At 45.4% G+C, this 21,613-nt stretch overlaps 2 protein-coding genes across 6 annotated transcripts in view; one reads left to right on the forward strand and one right to left on the reverse strand.

Moving 5' to 3' along the window:
- On the reverse strand, positions 1-5,836 carry dbr1 (debranching RNA lariats 1). Of its 5 annotated transcripts, none has more exons than NM_001173832.1 (9): positions 4,976-5,078; positions 4,529-4,777; positions 4,131-4,255; positions 3,890-3,970; positions 3,707-3,792; positions 3,393-3,617; positions 3,069-3,146; positions 2,674-2,819; positions 1-1,186 (listed from the first exon to the last, which is right to left on the reverse strand). In NM_001173832.1, exons 2-9 carry the CDS (start codon positions 4,723-4,725, stop codon positions 448-450), a joined length of 1,677 nt encoding a protein of 558 aa, NP_001167303.1. In that variant the 5' UTR covers positions 4,726-4,777; positions 4,976-5,078; the 3' UTR covers positions 1-447. The 5 variants fall into 5 exon arrangements, with proteins under 5 accessions (NP_001167303.1, XP_014020891.1, XP_014020893.1 ...); XM_014165416.2 differs by lacking the exon at positions 4,976-5,078 and adding an exon at positions 5,552-5,836 and having other exon boundaries at positions 58-1,186; XM_014165418.2 differs by lacking the exon at positions 4,976-5,078 and adding an exon at positions 5,102-5,187 and having other exon boundaries at positions 58-1,186.
- Positions 5,578-21,613, forward strand: part of LOC106595952 (armadillo repeat-containing protein 8) — a 27,942-nt gene continuing 11,906 nt past the window's right edge. Inside the window, exons 1-13 of the mRNA XM_045704815.1 lie at positions 5,578-5,680; positions 8,966-9,042; positions 10,288-10,359; positions 10,475-10,893; positions 15,805-15,902; positions 16,015-16,107; positions 16,201-16,281; positions 16,432-16,507; positions 16,773-16,863; positions 17,020-17,080; positions 17,531-17,731; positions 17,913-18,008; positions 18,136-18,218. Coding sequence (XP_045560771.1) covers positions 5,636-5,680; positions 8,966-9,042; positions 10,288-10,359; positions 10,475-10,893; positions 15,805-15,902; positions 16,015-16,107; positions 16,201-16,281; positions 16,432-16,507; positions 16,773-16,863; positions 17,020-17,080; positions 17,531-17,731; positions 17,913-18,008; positions 18,136-18,218 — 1,493 coding nt within the window. The 5' untranslated portion in view covers positions 5,578-5,635. The remainder of the gene's footprint in view (positions 5,681-8,965; positions 9,043-10,287; positions 10,360-10,474; positions 10,894-15,804; positions 15,903-16,014; positions 16,108-16,200; positions 16,282-16,431; positions 16,508-16,772; positions 16,864-17,019; positions 17,081-17,530; positions 17,732-17,912; positions 18,009-18,135; positions 18,219-21,613) is intronic.

The raw sequence follows: 21,613 nt of genomic DNA on the forward strand, positions 1-21,613 counted from the left end.
TTAAACTTTTGCAAGAATTTTACTACTTGGCTAAAGTAAAGTAAAGATGTCATAAGGTTAATGTTCAAAATCGGTTTATGACTATTTGGTGTACAAACATATTCATGTTCTTAACCTTTTCTTGTTTTCCAACACAGCCCTGTTGAAGTTGACCCACACTGGAAAATAACAGAGGAAACAGTGGGCCTCATCTGAAATTCAACTTGTTATTTTTTAAAATCACAATTTTTTTTATCATTTCATAATTTAAAAAAAGGAACTGAACAGACTTAAAAAAATACATTTCCATCATGGGATTCTCCACTCTCCCTACACTAAAAAAAAACATCTCTCTGTTGGTTTGCATTGAAGAAGGACAATATCAATATAAAAAGGAGATAATAAGAATCTTCTATTTGACAACAGTCCCCACTGACTTCCCCCTGAAACCTGGGTCAAGTTCCAGCCCTAGTCCTCACTCTCGTCATCGTCCACTGCAGTGTAGATGACCTGGTTCCTGCGTTTGATCCTAGGGGTGCTGCCTGTACTGATAGGGTCCCCCGTCTCCCCACTGGTGCGCTTAGGGATCCGCACATGGGGCTCCTCCTCCTCCCTTTCCGGGGGTGAGGAGTGAGAGGGAGGAGGGAGGTTGAGGGACAGGCGTGAGGGAGCAGCGGGGTCTGATTTGGGCTCAGGCATGGTCAGAACCATGCGGCTGGGGGGCAGCTCTCTAGAGGGGGGCCCCGAGTCCCGTCTCTCTCCTGCCTCCCCCGCTTCCCCCTCTGGGACCACTGCATCAGGGCTCTTCCCCCTTCCCTCTTTCTCTCCTCCCTCCTCCTCCTCCCACTCATCCTCTATGGTGATCTCATCAGGGTTGTAGGAGCTGGACAGGCCTGAGGTGTCACTAGGGTACTCACTGGGTTCATCTCCGCTCTGGACTTCATCATCCTCCAGCTCTGGGGCGCCTGTGCCTATCTGGCCCCCATACCCTCCCTGCCCAACCTGGGCATAGATGTCTCTGAGGCCCAGGGTGGCACAGAGCTCGGTGGTCTGCGGGTTGGTGCTGTAGCTGGGGTGGACATGGGGCTGTGGCCGGGCAGGGTCGTAGGCTGGCACGGTCAGGCAGAAGTTGTCAGGGATGGACAGTTCACCCCCCAGGTCACCCACAGCCTCCATCATGGCTGCCTCAGAAGCACTGAAGTCCCACCTGGACAACATACAGAAGTAGGTAGACACAGATCATGAGCAGCACATTACACTTGTGTGTGTGTGTGTGTGTGTGTGTGTGTGTGGGGGGGGTGCATGCGTAAGTGAGGGATGGTGTGTAGGTATGCATGTGTGCAGTGTATGTATGTGAGATAGCAGGGTTTAATGTGTGTGCGACTAAAAAAAGAGAGATTGATTGAGTGAATGAGTATGTGAGAGAGCCAGTGAGAGGTGTGTGCGTAGTATGTGAGAGAGCCAGTGAGAGGTGTGTGCGTAGTATGTGAGAGAGCCAGTGAGAGGTGTGTGCGTAGTATGTGAGAGAGCCAGTGAGAGGTGTGTGCGTAGTATGTGAGAGAGCCAGTGAGAGGTGTGTGCGTAGTATGTGAGAGAGCCAGTGAGAAAGAGAGAGGTGTGTGCGTAGTATGTGAGAGAGCCAGTGAGAAAGAGAGAGGTGTGTGCGTAGTATGTGAGAGAGCCAGTGAGAAAGAGAGAGGTGTGTGCGTAGTATGTGAGAGAGCCAGTGAGAAAGAGAGAGGTGTGTGCGTAGTATGTGAGAGAGCCAGTGAGAAAGAGAGAGGTGTGTGCGTAGTATGTGAGAGAGCCAGTGAGAAAGAGAGAGGTGTGTGCGTAGTATGTGAGAGAGCCAGTGAGAAAGAGAGAGGTGTGTGCGTAGTATGTGAGAGAGCCAGTGAGAAAGAGAGAGGTGTGTGCGTAGTATGTGAGAGAGCCAGTGAGAAAGAGAGAGGTGTGTGCGTAGTATGTGAGAGAGCCAGTGAGAAAGAGAGAGGTGTGTGCGTAGTATGTGAGAGAGCCAGTGAGAAAGAGAGAGGTGTGTGCGTAGTATGTGAGAGAGCCAGTGAGAAAGAGAGAGGTGTGTGCGTAGTATGTGAGAGAGCCAGTGAGAAAGAGAGGTGTGTGCGTAGTATGTGAGAGAGCCAGTGAGAAAGAGAGAGGTGTGTGTGTAGTATGTGAGAGAGCCAGTGAGAAAGAGAGAGGTGTGTGTGTAGTATGTGAGAGAGCCAGTGAGAAAGAGAGAGGTGTGTGTGTAGTATGTGAGAGAGCCAGTGAGAAAGAGAGAGGTGTGTGTGTAGTATGTGAGAGAGCCAGTGAGAAAGAGAGAGGTGTGTGTGTAGTATGTGAGAGAGCCAGTGAGAAAGAGAGAGGTGTGTGTGTAGTATGTGAGAGAGCCAGTGAGAGAGAGAGGTGTGTGTAGTATGTGAGAGAGCCAGTGAGAGAGAGAGGTGTGTGTAGTATGTGAGAGAGCCAGTGAGAGAGAGAGGTGTGTGTAGTATGTGAGAGAGCCAGTGAGAAAGAGAGAGGTGTGTGTGTAGTATGTGAGAGAGCCAGTGAGAGAGAGAGAGGTGTGTGTAGTATGTGAGAGAGCCAGTGAGAGAGAGAGAGGTGTGTGTAGTATGTGAGAGAGCCAGTGAGAGAGAGAGGTGTGTGTGTAGTATGTGAGAGAGCCAGTGAGAAAGAGAGAGGTGAGACCTTGTGTGAAGGCCGTTGTTCTGCGGGGGGTTCCAGTAATTAGGGCTGACAGTCTGCAGGCTGTCTGTAGCTTTGAGGATGGCCAGCCACTCTGGATCATACTCCAGACCCTGGGACGATCCTGGCCTGTCTGCTACCTCTACGATCTGAAACACACACCCTACAAGTCAGCATCAACTCAGACAAGCACAACAGAGAACACGCCTATAGCAAATACTAGCCCAAAATAAGACTTACACGCAAGCTGTTTCACAGACCAATATGAACAGATTCTCCATTCAAAAGTAGGTTTAATCTAGATCTATGAAACCAGAACATAATCCCTTCGCATCTATGTCAGCACCCTCTCTCTAGATCTCTCCCTCTCTCTAGATCTCTCCCTAGATCTCTCTCACCTGTAGGAAGTCCCTGTATGGGAGGCACTTATCCAGTGAGAGGAATTTGGTAGTGCGTGGGGCAGCATCAACTTTGGCCTAAAGGGACAAACAGAGTAGTGATATAACCAGCGCTGCATAGACTTTATCAGTTATGTGATCTGGCAGCACATACATTAGATATACAATCAGGAGTAAGAAGATGTTGGTGTTGGAATATGTCAATGTCGGTGCTGAATCAACGCATCATGCGACAATCACAGAATCTTAAATTCTAATTAATCAGAAAGAATCCAAACTTTGAATATGCACGGCAGTCTCTCAACTGTCTTCAGTTCAGCTCACCGGGTGCTGCATTAGGGCAGCGAACTTGACGTGGAGGTGCGCAGAGAACCAGTAGTTAGGCTGCAGGTGGGCCAGGAGCTCTGCTGCTGCAGGACTACCCAGTGTGTTGGACTCCACCTCCTGCCTCAGGAACTTCTTCTTCCTCAGCAGCTCCCCCGTGCTGCCGTAATGGTAGATCCCACGAGGCCAGTCATGGGTCAGGAAGACATCCACAGGCATCTGGATCTAGTGGTAAAATAGGGGGGACATAATATGACATTTGATAATAATAGGGGGACATATTATGACATATTAACCCTGTGAGTGGTAGTCACCTGTTTGAGTTTGAAGACATCAATGTTCCTGATGTGGTAAACACTGCGTAGAGTTTCCGGGTTATATGGAGGGAACTCGTAATGTCCTGAAAAAAAGAGCATTGATTACATTTTATAGACAGTTGAGCTGCTAAACATTTGCAGAGACAGGAGAACATATCTACTACAGCTTTATGACCTCACCTTTCCTGTAATCATGCCCTTTGAAGATTCCAGACAAGCCACCTATCCTTACTCCTTTGTAGCGCACAACGCCAGCATAACCTGATGGAAGACCACATACACTGTTATTATTAGATGAACATTTTCGGGCAAGTGAAAGCTCCTGAATTTCCTGATTGACAAGAGGCCTTGAGAGGGCAATCCGTGGAACTTGTAATATGCGTTTTAGCTTTGTAGCCAGAGTGTGAAGCTAAGGTCTTACCCATGTAGTAGATGTTGGGAGCCACCCAGCCCCCATAGGGCAGCTCCTGGAGATGGTTGGAGGCCTCATGATTTCCACCGATGAAGATAGTCAGGACCGGAGCTTTCTTCTCTCCAGAGTAGTACCTGCACGAACCAAGATACAACTATCAGAAATACAACAGATTGTCCCTTAAACTAAAGGAACCATAAGTACTACTGACAGGGTTGGGTTTAACCAATTGTTGATTCCTATGGCATCTAAAGCCATAGGGGTCAACAGCCATCTCTCAGAGTAAGGTAGGGTCTAGAGTCCTCAGGATCAGGTCATGCGGGGGTCAGGAAAAACTCCTGGCCCTACATGAGAGAGAGAGAGAGAGAGAGAGAGAGAGAGAGCAGAGGTGACAGGAAGGTACTAACTTGTAGAAGGTCTGCATCTGCCTGTACTTTTGCGGCACAGCCATGCACTTCATGTCCCCCTCGTTCCTCACAGCCTGGAAGTCTCCACAACACAGCAGCAGGTCTACCTTCACCCCCTCCTTCTGCTCCAGGTAGCCAATCGTCTCATAGATCTTATCCAGCTCTCCATGGCAACACCCTTCCACAGCTATTTTCATGGCTGATGATTGGCTGTAGACTCCCGCAAGGGTCTTCTTTTTCTGTGCTGAGCTGAATTATATGATGAGGAAAACAATTATATAGTTGAATAAAATACAATGTAGCAAGTTAGCTCAATAATTTGTGTTAATTGATTGCTACTATCACCAGTAGATAACTGCTAGCTATCACACGTCCACTGTCCGGGGTTGTAGACTTATCCTGGCTAAGAGATACATGCAATGCAATCACTAGTCAAATCAAACTAACATGTTCAGTTGTTTCTCGCCTTTTGCACTTTGAAGTTACGATAGAGTTAGCTAATTAGCCACCATTATTATGTTGGTTTGTTCTGTTTATCTCAACCAAAATGTATGACTCGAATGTTTTTCCCACCTCCGCGTAGTTTGACCTCAGCGCATGCTCAAACATTCACCAAAGTAAATCGACTGATGGATTCGTAGGTAGCACTTTCCACAATCATTTACAAATAGTCAAAGACCTGCACATTATCCCGAACTGTAATACTTCCTAATACCAGCACTTCTTTATGAATACAAATATTTGTTGTATGCACATAAATGCTTATAACAATCATATGTCTTAATCAGCCATGCTTCAATGTCAAACCTGCGCGTTTAGAAGCAAAATGTACTTGATTGAGTTGATTTACAAATTAACATTCGATCATCTACAATGTTGCCAGTTGGTAAATATAAATACTAGTTTCATTAGAAAAGGAAACGTTATTTGTGGCTCAAACAGACAAAGACACACATATTAACTCCACATAACCCATGATATACTAACTTATTCTGAAGTGTTGGGTGAGTAAACTATATTTACTTTTTAAATCTGAGCAGCTGGTCTGGAGGGCGGAGTATTCGGAAAGTGCTGCTCGGATTGGGGCGCTCGACAGGGGGAAGAGAGATGGCGTGCTTGTTGGAGGCCCCTCTCCGCATCAGCGTGTTATCTGTGAGTGTCCCACTTATACTATGGAATAAATACTAACGTTTTCTGTGCATTATTCAGTACATTGGATAATGAAACGCTTTTTGTGTGTCTCATCAATAGCAATGTCTTTGACGACATGCACTGAAGTTGCTGCTAGCTAGCTAACACAGGCTTTGCAACATGTACTGTATCTAGCTAGCTAGCAAGGGCGGTCTGCCGACTGTCACCCGGAATGAGTTAGTTAGCAACCGGTGACACATTTTATGTGAATCCAATTAAAATGAAAAATCCCAAACCTGTAGCTAACAACTTTATTGCACAAAACGTTAACGATGCAATGAAAAAGTTATGCTAGTTAACTGGAACCAACTGCTAGTTAGTTAGCTAATTGTCTACCTGTAAATAACCATAGTTACTCTAGCTACATGACACTGGTTCAACTGCTATCTGCAAATCACTCATTACTGCCACGCACAGGTTGGAAGTCCAGAACAGCTCAATACATTGGAGGCGCCGAAGAGGATTTTTTTCGGTTGTTTGTTCATTTTTAGACGATTTTTGAAAGTACAGCAAAACTCCATATTTGGTGTACACGAACGTATTTTGACATTATAACACTTGCAGAGCTGGTAAATGGGTGTTTCAATCTGAGCTTCCTGGGCTTTACGCTTCGATTACACCGACAGCATCATTGCGCAAAACAGTACGCAGCATCATCTGGATATGTATGCCACAAAAGTTCAACATTCACCTTCTGCAACCAGTTCTGTCAAGCGGTCTACGCATACGTTCGATAAATGCAACTATGCACTACACCAAACACACTGCAACTGCCATTGCAAGGCAAACGCAGCGTTTCATTGGAAATGAATGTAATTCTGGTGGACCAAAATGAAATGAGCTTTCGGTGCCAATGATGCTGTCGGTGCCAACTGCTGTCAGTTTTGTGATCGAGAAGCTACTTTCAACTTTTTAAAACTTTAACGTTAACACTTTGCTTACGCTTCGAACACACCGACAGCGTCATTGCATTTTGGTACACCAGAATTACATTCATTTCCAATGAAACGCTGCGTTTGCCTTATTTAATAAAAATAAATGTTTTACCTTTTATTTAACCAAGAAAAGCCTATTGAGACCCAGAGTCTCTTTTTAAAGGGAGGCCTGGCCAAGAAGGCAGCAACAACCAATACATTACAGAATTAAAACATACAACCTGATCCAGCCTAAAAAAAAGAATTTACACTCCTCTGTAACAGTCTCCCATCAATATTTTAAATTCATTCAGTGGCACTAACATATCGAGATGAAGCATGGATTGTAGATTATTCCATACGTCTGGTGCACTAGAAGAGAAGGCAGTCTTGCCTAATACTGTGAATGTCCTGGGGACTTAAGTAGCAACCACTTAGCAGACCGGGTATGGTAACTGCTGGTGGTGAAGGAGACCAGACTACAGATTTAAAGAGAGAGTTTACCCAAAAAGGCTTTGTGGATGAACACATACAAATACATTTTTATGCGCATATAAAGTGAGGTACCAAATGGTAGGCTGGACAATGTGCAATGGTAGGTGAGTGGCTTGGCATTTGTAATAAAGCACAAGACTGGACTCTGTTTATCGTGCAGTCTCTGTAAGACGGAGGAGGTTGCATGCATATACAACAGGTCACCATAATCAATTACAGAGAGAAAAGTGGCCTGAACAAGCTTCTTTATAGCCATAAGCGGGAAAACAAGCCTTTTTACTAAAATAAAAACCCAATTTCAATTTAAGCTTTGTCACAAGATTATCCACATTTAAAGGACAACTTGTCATCCAACCAAATGCCTAGGTATTTGTAGGAGGACACTTTTCCAATGGATAAGCCACCAGATGTGACAATGCTAACGTTCTCTGGCAGAGTTCTAGCTCTGGTAAAGGTCATGAATTCAATTTTTTGTATATTCAAGACCAGTTTCAGACCATAAAGGGAGGCCTGCAGTGACTGAAAAGCAGTCTGGAGCTCTTCAACAGCCTGAACCAGAGAAGGAGCACATGAATCTATAACTGTATCATCTGCATATAGATGTAACTGCTTGTTGCATCCCATTTCCCAAATCATTAATAAAAATGGAGAACAACACAGGAGCTAAAATGGAACCCTGGGGCACACCTCTATTAATCTCAAGAAAGCTAGACCTGTGATTGTCAGTATATACACATTGTGTTCTGTCAGAAAGATAGTTCCTAAACCAATTTACTGCCCCTTCACTGAGACCAATGTTTCTGAGTCTAGCTAGCAACAATTCATGGTCAACTGACTCAAAGGCCTTTGATAAATTCACATAAATCCTTGCAGCGTTGCAGAGGCAGTTGCAGTGTGTTCGGTGTGGTGCATATGTTGGATTTATCGAATGTATGTGTCAAACTGTATGCGTAGACGGCTTGACAGAAATGGTAGCAGAAGGTGAATGTTGAACTTTTGTTGCATACATATCCAGATGATGCTGCGTACTGTTTGCGCAATGACACTGTCGGTGTGATCGAAGCGTTAGGGTTCAACAAGATACCGAACATCTAGCTAGCTACACGCTTTATAAAGTTAATGTTAGTAAGATGGCGTGAGATTTAAGTTATCATATTTTTGTATTGATTTGTTGTTAATAAATAATAAGAACATTTTTTATTGGAACGCCAACTGCGAGCCAGGCCCAACATCAGTGCCCGACATCACTAATGCTCTTATGGCTGAATGGAAGCAAGTCCCCTCAGCAGTGTTCCTATCATCTAGTGGAAAGCCTTCCCAGAAGATTGGAGGCTGTTATATCAGCAAAGGAGGGGACCAACTCCATATTAATGCCCATGATTTTGGAATGAGATGTTTGACGAGCAGGGGTTTGGATTCACAAAACACTACTTATGAAAAAACGTAAGAAGTTTCTTAAGGAAAAAATTGCATTTAAGAAGAAATTTCTTGTTAAGATTTTGTGAATTTGGGCCCAGGTGTCCACATACTTTTAGTCATGTAGTGTATTTCACATAGTGAGTAGTGCGGAAAGTTCTGGACAGTCCCCACCACTCGATGATAAAGTTATTAAGTGACATACGGCCGTCTCGTGCTCTGGATGAGTTTACAGCTTGACGAGAGTAGCCTAGCTTCTGTTGACCAGTCATATAGTTAGGAGGGGGTTTTCTGAGATGGCTTATCTGTCTGGCCCAGACCAGTCCTGACTGCTGAGTGTGTGTATGGTTGGTGTCAGCGGTGGGATTAGGAGGGAGGCCAGCGCTGACTCACTGTTGTTCTCGCTTGTGTCACCATGCAGGAGGTCACGGCCACCAGCCGCCATTATGTTGACCGGCTGTTCCATCCCGATCCACAGAAAGTGCTGCAGGGAGTCATGTAAGTACATTATAATTTACATTACCTTGTGTTGTATTAGCCTATGTCTTACTATAGGAACATTTTATATTTGTCCTGTCACTGTCCCTCTTTGTTTGCATCCCAAATGGCACCCTTTCCTCTACTTAGTGCACTACTTTTGACCAGAGCCTTATGGGAAATAGGGTGCCATTGGGACATAGCCTCTGTGTCTGTCCTTGTGCAAGTCTGAATGCCCATTGTGCAGGTAGCTCTTGGTGCTCTGGAGGGAGCTGGTTGTCAGTGATTGGTTGTTTGAGTGCAATGTGAGCATGCCCAGTGTGAGCTCAGTGAGAGCTGCTGAGACCACTTTGTTTACATGTGGCTGTATGACCTGTGTGTGTGATCAGTCATTCTGCTTCATCTTTATTTTTCCCCCGAGGCCCCGCTCTGGTTCCGGTTTTAGGCAGCTGGCCGCATCGCTACCTGACTGGTGCAGCTGTTCTTTCCACTGACCTCCGCCAGCTCATGGCAATTTAATTCCATTAACTACTAGTATCTTTATATCGCATGCATTACATTTTATAGGGTCTCATCAGTTGGCGAACCACAGTTAGAATTCTGTACTCTGGATAACTTTTCATATGTTATTATTGGCTTATATAAATGGTGTGTGATATTTAAGCAATAAGGCCCGAGGGAGTGTGGTATATGGCCAATATACCACGGCTAAGGGCTGTTCTTGTGCACGACGCAACAGGGAGTGCCTGGATACAGCCCTTAGCCGTGGTATACAGGCCATATACCACAAACCCTGAGCCATGGTATACCATGGCCCTTAGCCATGGTATAAACCCTGAGCCTGTATACCATGGCCCTTAGCCATGGTATACAGGCCATATACCACAAATCCTGAGGTGCCTTATTGCTAATATAAACTGGTTACCAACATAATTAGGGCAGTAAAAATTTTCTGTTTTGTCATACCCATGGTATGCGGTCTGATATGCCACAGCATTCATCCAATCAGCTTTCAGGGCTCAAACCACCCAGTTTCTAATCAGTATTCTATCCTCTCAAAGCAATACGTTAACAAGCTTGAACATCACTGATGTTTCTCAGCTGAGCCTGTAGATGTTAGCCCTAGTGTTTAGACTTGTTAGCGCTGGTGATATATGAATTATACTGTGGATGAACTCTGACAAGTGTCATTATTGTGGCTGTTAATAACATGCTGAGGGAGCTCCACACATCTGACTCTGTGTGTGTGTGTGTGTGTGTTCACAGTGACATGAAGAATGCTGTCATCGGAAACAACAAACAGAAAGCCAACCTGATTGTCCTGGGAGCTGTGCCCAGGTATCTCTCGCTTTCCCTCTTACCTTCTTTCTCCTCTCTCACCTCCCCTCTTTTCCCGCTTTCCCTGTCTTCTTTTTTTTCTCTCTCACGGAGTCTGTCCCTCCTTCCCCCCCAGGTTACTGTACCTGCTCCAGCAGGGCTCATCCAGTTCTGAGCTGAGGACAGAGGATGCGGTGGTGCTGGGCTCACAGCTGAGGACAGACGGTGCGGTGGTGCTGGGCTCAGAGCTGAGGACAGAGGGTGCGGTGGTGCTGGGCTCAGAGCTGAGGACAGAGGGTGCGGTGGTGCTGGGCTCAGAGCTGAGGACAGAGGGTGCGGTGGTGCTGGGCTCAGAGCTGAGGACAGAGTGTGCGGTGGTGCTGGGCTCAGAGCTGAGGACAGAGGGTGCGGTGGTGCTGGGCTCAGAGCTGAGGACAGAGGGTGCGGTGGTGCTGAGGACAGAGTGTGCGGTGGTGCTGGGCAGTCTGGCCATGGGCACCGAGAATAACATCAAGTCCCTGGTGGACTGTCACATCATCCCTGCTCTGCTGCAAGGTATACACACACACACACACACACACACACACACACACACACACACACACACACACACACACACACACTGCAAACAATAGGGAAACAACGAACAGATAATGGCGCCGGAGGAGATGGCTGCCGTTTTACGGTCTCCTAACCAATTGTGGTATTGAGTGTGTTTTTTTGCGTTATTTGTAACTTATTTTGTACATAATGTTTCTGCCACCGTCTCGTATGACTGAAACGAGCTTCTAGATATCAGGCCAGCGATTACTCACCCCATACTGGAAGAATATTTTTTCTTTAAAGAGTCGGAGGCCATTCGCAGGAGAAAGAAACAGGGATATTGAGGACGTAGGTCGGGGTGCCTTGTAGGGATCTGACGGCGAGTGGGTAATCTGTCTTTACCATCGGTCCTATTAGCCAACTTACAATCATTGGATAACAAAATAGACGAACTACGAGCACGTATATCCTACCAACGGGACATTAAAAACTGTAATATCTTATGTTTCACCAAGTCGTGGCTGAACGACGACATGAATAACATACAGCTGGCGGGTTACACATTGTATCGGATAGAACAGCAGCCTTCTGTAAGACAAGGGGTGGCGGTCTGTGTATATTTGTAAACAACAGCTGGTGCACAAAATCTAATAGTAAGGAAGTCTCTAGGTTTTGCTTGCCTGAGGTAGAGTATCTCATGATAAGCTGTAGACCACCCACTCTTTACCAAAATAGTTTTCATCTATAAACTTCGTAGCTGTCTATTGACCACCACAAACCGATGCTGACACTAAGACCGCACTCAACGAGCTGTATACAGCCATAGGCATACAGGAAAACGCTCATGCTGAGGCGCCGCTCCTAGTGGCCGGGGACTTTAATACAGGGAAACTTAAATCTATTTTACCTCATTTCTACCAGCATTTTAAATGTGCAACCAGATGGCAAAAAAATTCTAGACCACCTTTACTCCTCACCCTCTATTTGGCAAATCTGACCATAATTCTATCCTCCTGATTTCTGCTTACAAGCAAAAACTCAAGCAGGAAGCACCAGTGACTCGGTCAATAAAGAAGTGGTCAGATGACACAGATGCTAAGCTACAGGACTGTTTTGCTAGCACAGACCGGAATATGTTCTGGGATTCTTCCGGCATTGAGGAGTACACCACATCAGTCGCTGGCTTCGTCAATAAGTGCATTGATGACGTCGCCCCCACAGTGACTGTACGTACATACCCCAACCAGAAGCCATGGATTACAGGCAACATCTGCACTGAGCTAAAGGGTAGAGCTGCCGCTTTCAAGGAGCGGGACTCTTAACCCGGAAGCTTATAAGAGATCCCGCTATGCCCTGCGACGAACCATCAAATAGACAAAGCATCAATACAGGACTAAGATTGAATCGTACTACACCAGCTCCGACGCTCGTCGGATGTGGCAGGGCTTACAAACTATTACAGACTACAAAGGTGTTAGCAATTTATGTTATTCTTCAATAACACAAACTCCAAAGCAAATTGGGGAGAAAAATAGGTTTATTTGAAAAGGACAAATCAAGATGTTATGCTGGGAGGTAGATGTTCAGTCTCCCATTTATAACCCCCCACACTAGTCTGTGGTTAACTAATGAGAAGTCCTTGTAGTACCACATGGCCAAATAACAAGTATCCTGCTCCTGACTCAATGTACGGAATGTAGAGCACGTAGCCCTGAGTTCAGGAGTGACATTCCACAGATTTTAAACAGCTGTTGAACTGAAACCCAACTCCTATTTACATTGACAATTCCCTATTGACCATTAGTACTATATTTAGTTTAGTACTCTTGTCCTCTCATCCTCTGCGTTGTGTATTTACAGTGGGGCAAAAAAGTATTTAGTCAGCCACCAATTGTGCAAGTTCTCCCACTTAAAAAGATGAGAAAGGCCTGTAATTTTCATCATAGGTACACTTCAACTATGACAGACAAAATGAGGAAAGAAAATCCAGAAAATCACATTGTAGGATTTTTTTATGAATTTATTTGTAAATTATGGTGGAAAATAAGTATTTGGTCAATAACAAAAGTTTATCTCAATACTTTGTTATATACCCTTTGTTGGCAATGACACAGGTCAAACGTTTTCTGTAAGTCTTCACAAGGTTTTCACACACTGTTGCTGGTATTTTGGCCCATTCCTCCATGCTGCTCTCCTCTAGAGCAGTGATGTTTTGGGGCTGTCGCTGAGCAACACAGACTTTCAACTCCCTCCAAAGATTTTCTATGGGGTTGAGATCTGGAGACTGGCTAGGCCACTCCAGGACCTTGAAATGCTTCTTACGAAGCCACTCCTTCGTTGCCCGGGCGGTGTGTTTGGGATCATTGTCATGCTGAAAGACCCAGCCACATTTCATCTTCAATGCCCTTGCTGATGGAAGGAGGTTTTCACTCAAAATCTCACGATACATGGCCCCATTCATTCTTTCCTTTACACGGATCAGTCGTCCTGGTCCCTTTGCAGAAAAACAGCCCCAAAGCATGATGTTTCCACCCCCATGCTTCACAGTAGGTATGGTGTTCTTTGGATGCAACTCAGCATTCTTTGTCCTCCAAACATGACGAGTTGAGTTTTTACCAAAAAGTTCTATTTTGGTTTCATCTGACCATATGACATTCTCCCAATCCTCTTCTGGATCATCCAAATGCTCTCTAGCAAACTTCAGACGGGCCTGGACATGTACTGGCTTAAGCAGGGGGACACGTCTGGCACTGCAGGATTTGAGTCCCTGGCAGTGTAGTGTGTTACTGATGGTAGGCTTTGTTACTTTGGTCCCAGCTCATTGTAGGTCATTCACTAGGTCCCCCCGTGTGGTTCTGGGATTTTTGTTCACCGTTCTTGTGATCATTTTGACCCCACGGGGTGAGATCTTAAGTGGAGCCCCAGATCGAGGGAGATTATCAGTGGTCTTGTATGTCTTCCATTTACTAATAATTGCTCCCACAGTTGATTTCTTCAAACCAAGCTGCTTACCTATTGCAGATTCAGTCTTCCCAGCCTGGTGCAGGTCTACAATTTTGTTTCTGGTGTCCTTTGACAGCTCTTTGGTCTTGGCCATAGTGGAGTTTGGAGTGTGACTGTTTGAGGTTGTGGACAGGTGTCTTTTATACTGATAACAAGTTAAAACAGGTGCCATTAATACAGGTAACGAGTGGAGGACAGAGGAGCCTCTTAAAGAAGAAGTTACAGGTCTGTGAGAGCCAGAAATCTTGCTTGTTTGTAGGTGACCAAATACTTATTTTCCACCATAATTTGCAAATAAATCATAAAACATCCTACAATGTGATTTTCTGGATTTTTTATCTCATTTTGTCTGACATAGTTGACGTGTACCTATGATGAAAATTACAGGCCTCTCTCATCTTTTTAAGTGGGAGAACTTGCACAATTGGTGGCTGACTAAATACTTTTTTGCCCCACTATATGTGCAAAATATTCTCGTAAAGGGAAGCACAGGCGCGAGCTGCCCAGTGACACGAGCCTACCAGACGAGCTAAATTGCTTCTATGCTCGCATCGAGGTAAACAACACTGAAGCATGCATGAGAGCATCAGCGGTTCCGGAAGACTGTGTGATCACGCTCTCCACAGCTGATGTGAGTAAGACCTTTAAACAGGTCAACATTCACAAGGCCGCAGGGCCAGACGGATTACCAGGACGTGTACTCCAAGCATGCGCTGACCAACTGGCAAGTGTCTTCACTGACATTTTCAACCTCTCCCTGACTGAGTCTGTAATACCAACATGTTTCAAGCAGACCACCATAGTCTCTGTGCCCAAGAACACTAAGGTAACCTGCCTAAATGACTACCGACCCGTAGCACTCACATCTGAAGCCATGATGTGCTTTGAAAGACTGGTTATGGCTCACATCAACACCATCATCCCAGAAACCCTAGACCCACAGTGTGCAGTGTGGTGCCAGGACAACAGCCTCTTCCTCAACGTGATCAAGACTAAGGAGATGATTGTGGACTACAGGAAAAGGAGAACCGAGCACGCCCCCATTCTCATCGACGGGGCTGTAATGGAGCAGGTTGAGAGCTTCAAGTTCCTTGGAGTCCACATCACCAACAAACTATCATGGTCCAAGCACACCAAGACAGTCGTGAAAAGGGCACGACAAAGCCTATTCCCCCTCAGGAGACTGAAAAGATTTGTCATGGGTCCCCAGATCCTCAAAAAGTTCTACAGCTGCGCCATCAAGAGCATCCTGACTGGTTGCATCACTGCCTGGTACGGCAACTGCTCGGCCTCCGACTGCAAGGCACTACAGAGAGTAGTACGTACGGCCCGCAACATCACTGGGGCCAAGCTTCCTGCTATCCAGGACCTCTATACCAGGCGGTGTCAGAAGAAGGCTTTAAAAATTGTCAGACTCCAGCCACCCTAGTTGTAGACTGTTCTCTCTGCTACCGCACGGCAAGCGGTACCGGAGCTGCAAGTTTAGGTCCCAACGGCTAATTAACAGCTTCTACCCACAAGCCATAGACTTCTGAACAGCTAATCAAATGGCTACCCAGACTATTTGCATTGTCCCCCCTCCATCTTTTACGCTGCTGCTAATCTGTTTATTGTCTATGCATTATCACTTTAACTCTACCTACATGTACATATTACCTCAACTAACCGGTGCCCCCGCATGTTGACTCTGTACTGGTACCCACTGTATATAGCCTCGCTACTGTTATTTTACTGCTGCTCTTCAATTACTTAAAAAAAAATGTTACTTAACACTTATTTTTCTTAACTGCATTGTTAGTTAGGGGCTTGTAAGTAAGCATTTCACTGTAAGGTCTACACCTGTTGTATTCGGCGCATGTGACTAATAAAATGTGATTTGATTTGAAGTATCAGTGACTTATGCTCTCTGTGTATATGCAGGTCTCGTATGTCCAGACCTGATCTTCATCGAGGCTTGTCTACGCTGCCTCAGGACAGTCTTCATCAGTCCAGTCACCCCAGTGCAGCTGCTCTACACTGTAAGTCTTAGTCACTTGTTCTCTGATACACATCCATAGGGGTGTAAGATAATATTACAACATGCTATCTCATCTGAGCCGTGTGGACAGTAACAGTGTCTGTCTCCTTCAGGACCCCACTGTGATTCCCCACTTGATGTCCCTAATGAGTCGGTCTCCGCGGACACAGGACTACATCACCCAGGTCTTCTCCCACTGCTGCCAGGTCAGTACAGCAGTACACATTTAAAACAGTATAGTAGAAGACATGTTCATTAGTCTGTCTGAGGAATGACTCGGTTATGTGTGTGTTCTGTAGAGTCCAGAGCATCAGACGGTTCTGTTTAACCACGGTGTGATCCAGAACATTGCTCCCATGCTCATCTCTCCCTCCTATAAGGTACTGTTTGAAACTATTACTCACCCATTGTCTCAATTCAACCATCTCTCACCCTTAGATGTATTAACATGTCTTACCCTCTCTCTCTCCCTCTCTCTCCCCCCTCTTATCTCACTACCACTCTTTCTTTGGTTCTCTCATCCCATACAGGTACGTATGCAGGCGTTAAAATGCTTCTCAGTCCTGGCCTATGAGAACACTCAGGTCTCCATGACATTGGTGAATGGTAAGATTACTCTTTCCTTTTATTTCTCTCTCTCTGCCTCCCTCGCTCTGCCTTTTTTCTCCCTCCCTCTCTCGCTCTTTCATTCTTGCCTGCTCTGAGACCTAACTGGGACAGCTTCCAGTTGTGTTGTTTACTCTGTGTCAGAGGTCTTCTGTTATTGCCATTCCGTTGTTATTGTCATGGTAGCAGACATGTTGTCAGATGGTGATGTAGTATTATGATGCTACTATACAAATCTATGTTCTCCTCTCTGTTCTGTTCTCAGTGCTGGTTGATGGGGATCTGCTCTCTCAGGTATTTGTCAGAATGATGCAAAGGGATCGGCCCATTGAAATGCAGCTCACAGCAGCCAAGTGGTGAGTGTTTCACTTGACTATTAAACTAAGTGTGCTGCGATTGACCATGTCGACGTAGGTGCTAGTAGGTGTGAATCTGTGGGCTGAAGTTAAGTTTCAAGTGTTTTCCTTGCTAAAGGTGTCATCTCTCTCCCTCTCTCTTTCTGTCCCCCCCAGTCTAACATACATGTGTCGAGCGGGAGCCATCAGAACAGATGACAGGTGCATTGTTTTAAAGGTCATTATACTATTTTGCTTGTACCATTGTGCATTCATCTAACGACTCAGTCTAATACTGATATGTGTGTTGAGTCTGCTGCCTATTGTGTGTATAGCCTGCCGTGTGTGTGTGTGTGTGTGTGTGTGTGTGTGTGTGTGTGTGTGTGTGTGTGTGTGGACATTTATTGGGATAGATCTTGTCCTGGAGGCAGAGCGGTTTCCACTAGATGGGCCAGAATGCAAAGTCCAAATTGTCTATAGCGTAAAGCATTTATGGATACAAAACGTAGCTTTAATTTAAGTTTAGGGTTTGGCACAAGATTAGCAGTGTGGTTAGGGTTAAAATCAGATTTTCTGACTTAGTGGCTGTGCCAGCTAGTGACTACCCTGCAGAGCTGCCTCCAGAACATAAGTCATCCCAACGAGTGCCAACCTGTATGTAGAACTCTGATTCCATCCCTGTCTGTAGACCCTGCCTTGCCTGGTGAGGATGTGCAGTAAGGAGAGGTTGTTGGAGGAGCGTGTGGAGGGGGCAGAGACCCTGGCCTACCTGATGGAGCCTGATGTGGAGCTGCAGAGGATCGCCAGTGTAACAGACCATCTAGTGGCCATGCTGGCTGACTACTTCAAATACCCCAGCTCTGTCAGCGCCATCACTGACATCAAGAGGGTGAGACACTGGACTATAGTCATTCAACCTAGCCAGGCAGTCTTACAAGGCAGAGAAAACAGTGACCATCAGGAAAACACTGAAACTGTGGTGAGAAAAGAACACCACAGTCCTTCATTTGGACAAAAATGTCTTTTACCTATAAAAAAAAATGTTTATTTCCTTTTTTATTTTTCTGTAGTTGGATCACGACCTGAAGAACGCACATGAGCTGAGGCAAGCTGCCTTCAAGCTGTATGCTTCACTGGGCTCCAACGATGAAGACATCCGCAAGAAGGTGACTTCAACAGTACACACACACACCCCTACCCAGCCACTTTTAGAAGTGTGTGTGTGTGTGTGTGTGTGTGTGTGTGTGTGTGTGTCCTTCTCGTAACCCCCCGCTCCTGTTTCTCCCTCCTCAGATCACAGAGACCGAGAACATGATGGACAGGATAGTGAGCGGCCTGTCAGAATCCAGCATCAAGGTGCGGCTAGCAGCCGTCAGGTACAGATAACACATAACATCTCTACTTCTCTGCTCTCCACTGAGTGTCCTGTCACATTCTGTTCCTCTATTTTATATATACACACTACCATTAAAAAATTTGGGGTCACTTAGAAATGTCCTTGTTTCTAAAAGAAAAGCACATTTAAAAAATAAGAATAATTAAATAATTAATTAAATAATAATGAAAATAACATCAAGTTGATCAGAAATACAGTGTAGACATTGTTAATGTTGTAAATTACTATTGTAGCTGGAAATGGCAGATTTTTTAAATGGAATACATACATAGGCGTACAGAGACCCATTATCAGCAACCATCAAATAAAAGATTATTTGTCACGTGCGCTGAATACAACAGGTGTAGACCTTACAGTGAAATGCTTACTTACAGGCTATAACCAATAGTGCAAAAAAAGGTATTAGGTGAACAATAGGTAGGTAAAGAAATAAAACAACAGTAAAAAGACAGGCTATATACAGGTGCGAGGCTATAAAAGTAGCGAGGCTACATACAGACACCGGTTAGTCAGGCTGATTGAGGTAGTATGTACATGTAGATATGGTTAAAGTGACTATGCATATATGATGAACAGAGAGTAGCAGTAGCATAAAAGAGGGGTTGGTGGGTGGGACACAATGCCGATAGCCCAGTTAGCCAATGTGCGGGAGCACTGGTTGGTTGGCCCAATTGAGGTAGTATGTACATGAATGTATAGTTAAAGTGACTATGCATATATGATAAACAGAGAGTAGCAGCAGCATAAAAAGAGGGGTTGGGGGGGGTTGAGGGGGCACACAATGCAAATAGTCCAGGTAGCCATTTGATTACCTGTTCAGGAGTCTTATGGCTTGGGGGTAAAAACTGTTGAGAAGCCTTTTTGTCCTAGACCTCCGGTACCGCTTGCCATTTGGTAGTAGAGAGAACAATCTATGACTGGGGTGGCTGGGGTCTTTGACCATTTTTAGGGCCTTCCTCTGACACCGCCTGGTGTAGAGGTCCTGGATGGCAGGCATCTTTGCCCCAGTGATGTACTGGGCCGTACGCACTACCCTTTGTAGTGCCTTGTGGTCGGAGGCCGAGCAGTTGCCATACCAGGCAGTGATGCAACCAGTCAGGATGCTCTCAATGTTGCAGCTGTAGAACCTTTTGAGGATCTCAGGACCCGTGCAAAATCTTTTTAGTTTCCTGAGGGGGAATAGGTTTTGTCGTGCCCGCTTCACGACTGTCTTGGTGTGTTTGGACCATTCTAGTTTGTTGTTGATGTGGACACCAAGGAACTTGAAGCTTTCAACCCGCTCCACTACAGCCCTGGCGATGAGAATGGGGGTATGCTCGGTCCTCCTTTTCCTGTAGTCCACAATCATCTCCTTTGTCTTGGTTACGTTGAGGGAGAGGTTGTCCTTGCACCACACGGCCAGGTCTCTGACCTCCTCCCTATTGGCTGTCTCGTCGTTGTCGCTGATCAGGCCTGCCACTGTTGTCGTCTGCAAACTTAATGATGGTGTTGGAGTCATGCCTGGCCATGCAGTCGTGGGTGAACAGGGAATACAGGAGGGGACTGAGCACGCACCCCTGGGGAGCTCCAGTGTTGAGGATCAGCGTGGCAGATGTGTTGCTACCTACCCTCACCACCTGGGGGCGGCCCGTCAGGAAGTCCAGGATCCAGTTGCAGAGGGAGGTGTTTAGTCCCAGGATCCTTAGCTTAGTGATGAGCTTTGAGGGTACTATGGTGTTGAACGCTGAGCTGTAGTCAATTAATCGTTACTCCATGATTCCATATGTATAGTTTTGATGTCTTCTATTATTCTACAAAGTAGAAAATAGTAAAAATAAAGAAAAACCCTTGAATGAATAGGTGTGTCCAAACTTTTGACGTGTGTGTGTGTGTGTGTGTGTGTGTGCGTGTGTGCGTGTGTGTGTGTGCGTGTGCGTGTGCGTGTGTGTGTGTGTGTGTGTGTATATATATAATTTTTGAATTTACATTTTTACATTACATTTTAGTCATTTAGCAGATGCTCTTATCCAGAGCGACTTACAGTAGTGAATGCATACATTTCATACATTTCTTTCCGTACTGGTCCCCCGTGGGAATCGAACCCAGAACCCTGGCGTTGCAAACACCATGCACTACCAACTGAGCCACACGGGACCATTCTAATTATATAATTTTCTTTTTTTCAGGTAAACATCATAAACAAATAGTACATATCTGAATTTATAAATGTAACAAACATATAATAACCAACAAACACCAAAACTATGACAGTAAACAAAAACATACATAAGCAATAAGATTTATGCATTCTTTCAGTTCTCTGGGCTTAATGTTTCATTACCTCTAGACAGTGTTTCATTCATTACCCCTACCAGTGTTTCATTCATTACCCCTAAATGTGTTTCATGCATTACCCCTACATGTTTCATTACCCCTGCCCGTGTTTCATTCATTACCCCTGCCCGTGTTTCATTCATTACCCCTGCCCGTGTTTCATTCATTACCCCTGCCCGTGTTTCATTCATTACCCCTGCCCGTGTTTCATTCATTACCCCTGCCGTGTTTCATTCATTACCCCTGCCCGTGTTTCATTCATTACCCCTGCCCGTGTTTCATTCATTACCCCTGCCCGTGTTTCATTCATTACCCCTGCCCGTGTTTCTTTCATTACCCCTGCCCGTGTTTCATTCATTACCCCTGCCCGTGTTTCATTCATTACCCCTGCCCGTGTTTCATTCATTACCCCTGCCCGTGTTTCATTCATTACCCCTGCCCGTGTTTCATTCATTACCCCTGCCCGTGTTTCATTCATTACCCCTGCCCGTGTTTCATTCATTACCCCTGCCCGTGTTTCATTCATTACCCCTGCCCGTGTTTCATTCATTACCCCTGCCCGTGTTTCTTTCATTACCCCTGCCCGTGTTTCTTTCATTACCCCTGCCCGTGTTTCATTCATTACCCCTGCCCGTGTTTCATTCATTACCCCTGCCCGTGTTTCATTCATTACCCCTGCCCGTGTTTCATTCATTACCCCTGCCCGTGTTTCATTCATTACCCCTGCCCGTGTTCCATTCATTACCCCCTACCTGTGTTTCATTCATTACCCCCTACCTGTGTTTCATTCATTACCCCTACCTGTGTTTCATTCATTACCCCTACCTGTGTTTCATTCATTACCCCTACCTGTGTTTCATTCATTACTCCTGCCCGTGTTTCATTCATTACCCCTACCTGTGTTTCATTCATTACCCCTACCTGTGTTTCATTACCCCAACCCATGTTTCATTACCCCGACCCATTTTTATTTTCCTTTCATGCCTTTATTAATTTGACTGTCACAAAATGTGTGGTTGTAGTCTGTAAAATACAAAATACCCCTAACGTAGTATAGAGGCC

This window comes from Salmo salar, chromosome ssa21 (assembly GCF_905237065.1).
Source record: "Salmo salar chromosome ssa21, Ssal_v3.1, whole genome shotgun sequence".
Taxonomy (NCBI): Eukaryota; Metazoa; Chordata; class Actinopteri; order Salmoniformes; family Salmonidae; genus Salmo; species Salmo salar.

What these genes read in the sequence shown, in the direction of transcription:
- dbr1 (XM_014165416.2), bottom strand. Translation starts at nt 5,667, where the DNA reads ATGCGGAGAGGGGCCTCCAACAAGCACGCCATCTCTCTTCCCCCTGTC. An exon ending in TCCCAACATCTACTACATGG is followed by an intron (nt 3,971 to 4,130) that starts GTAAGACCTTAG and finishes GTCTTCCATCAG; the next exon opens with GTTATGCTGGCGTTGTGCGC. An exon ending in AACAACGGCCTTCACACAAG is followed by an intron (nt 1,187 to 2,673) that starts GTCTCACCTCTC and finishes TATGTTGTCCAG; the next exon opens with GTGGGACTTCAGTGCTTCTG.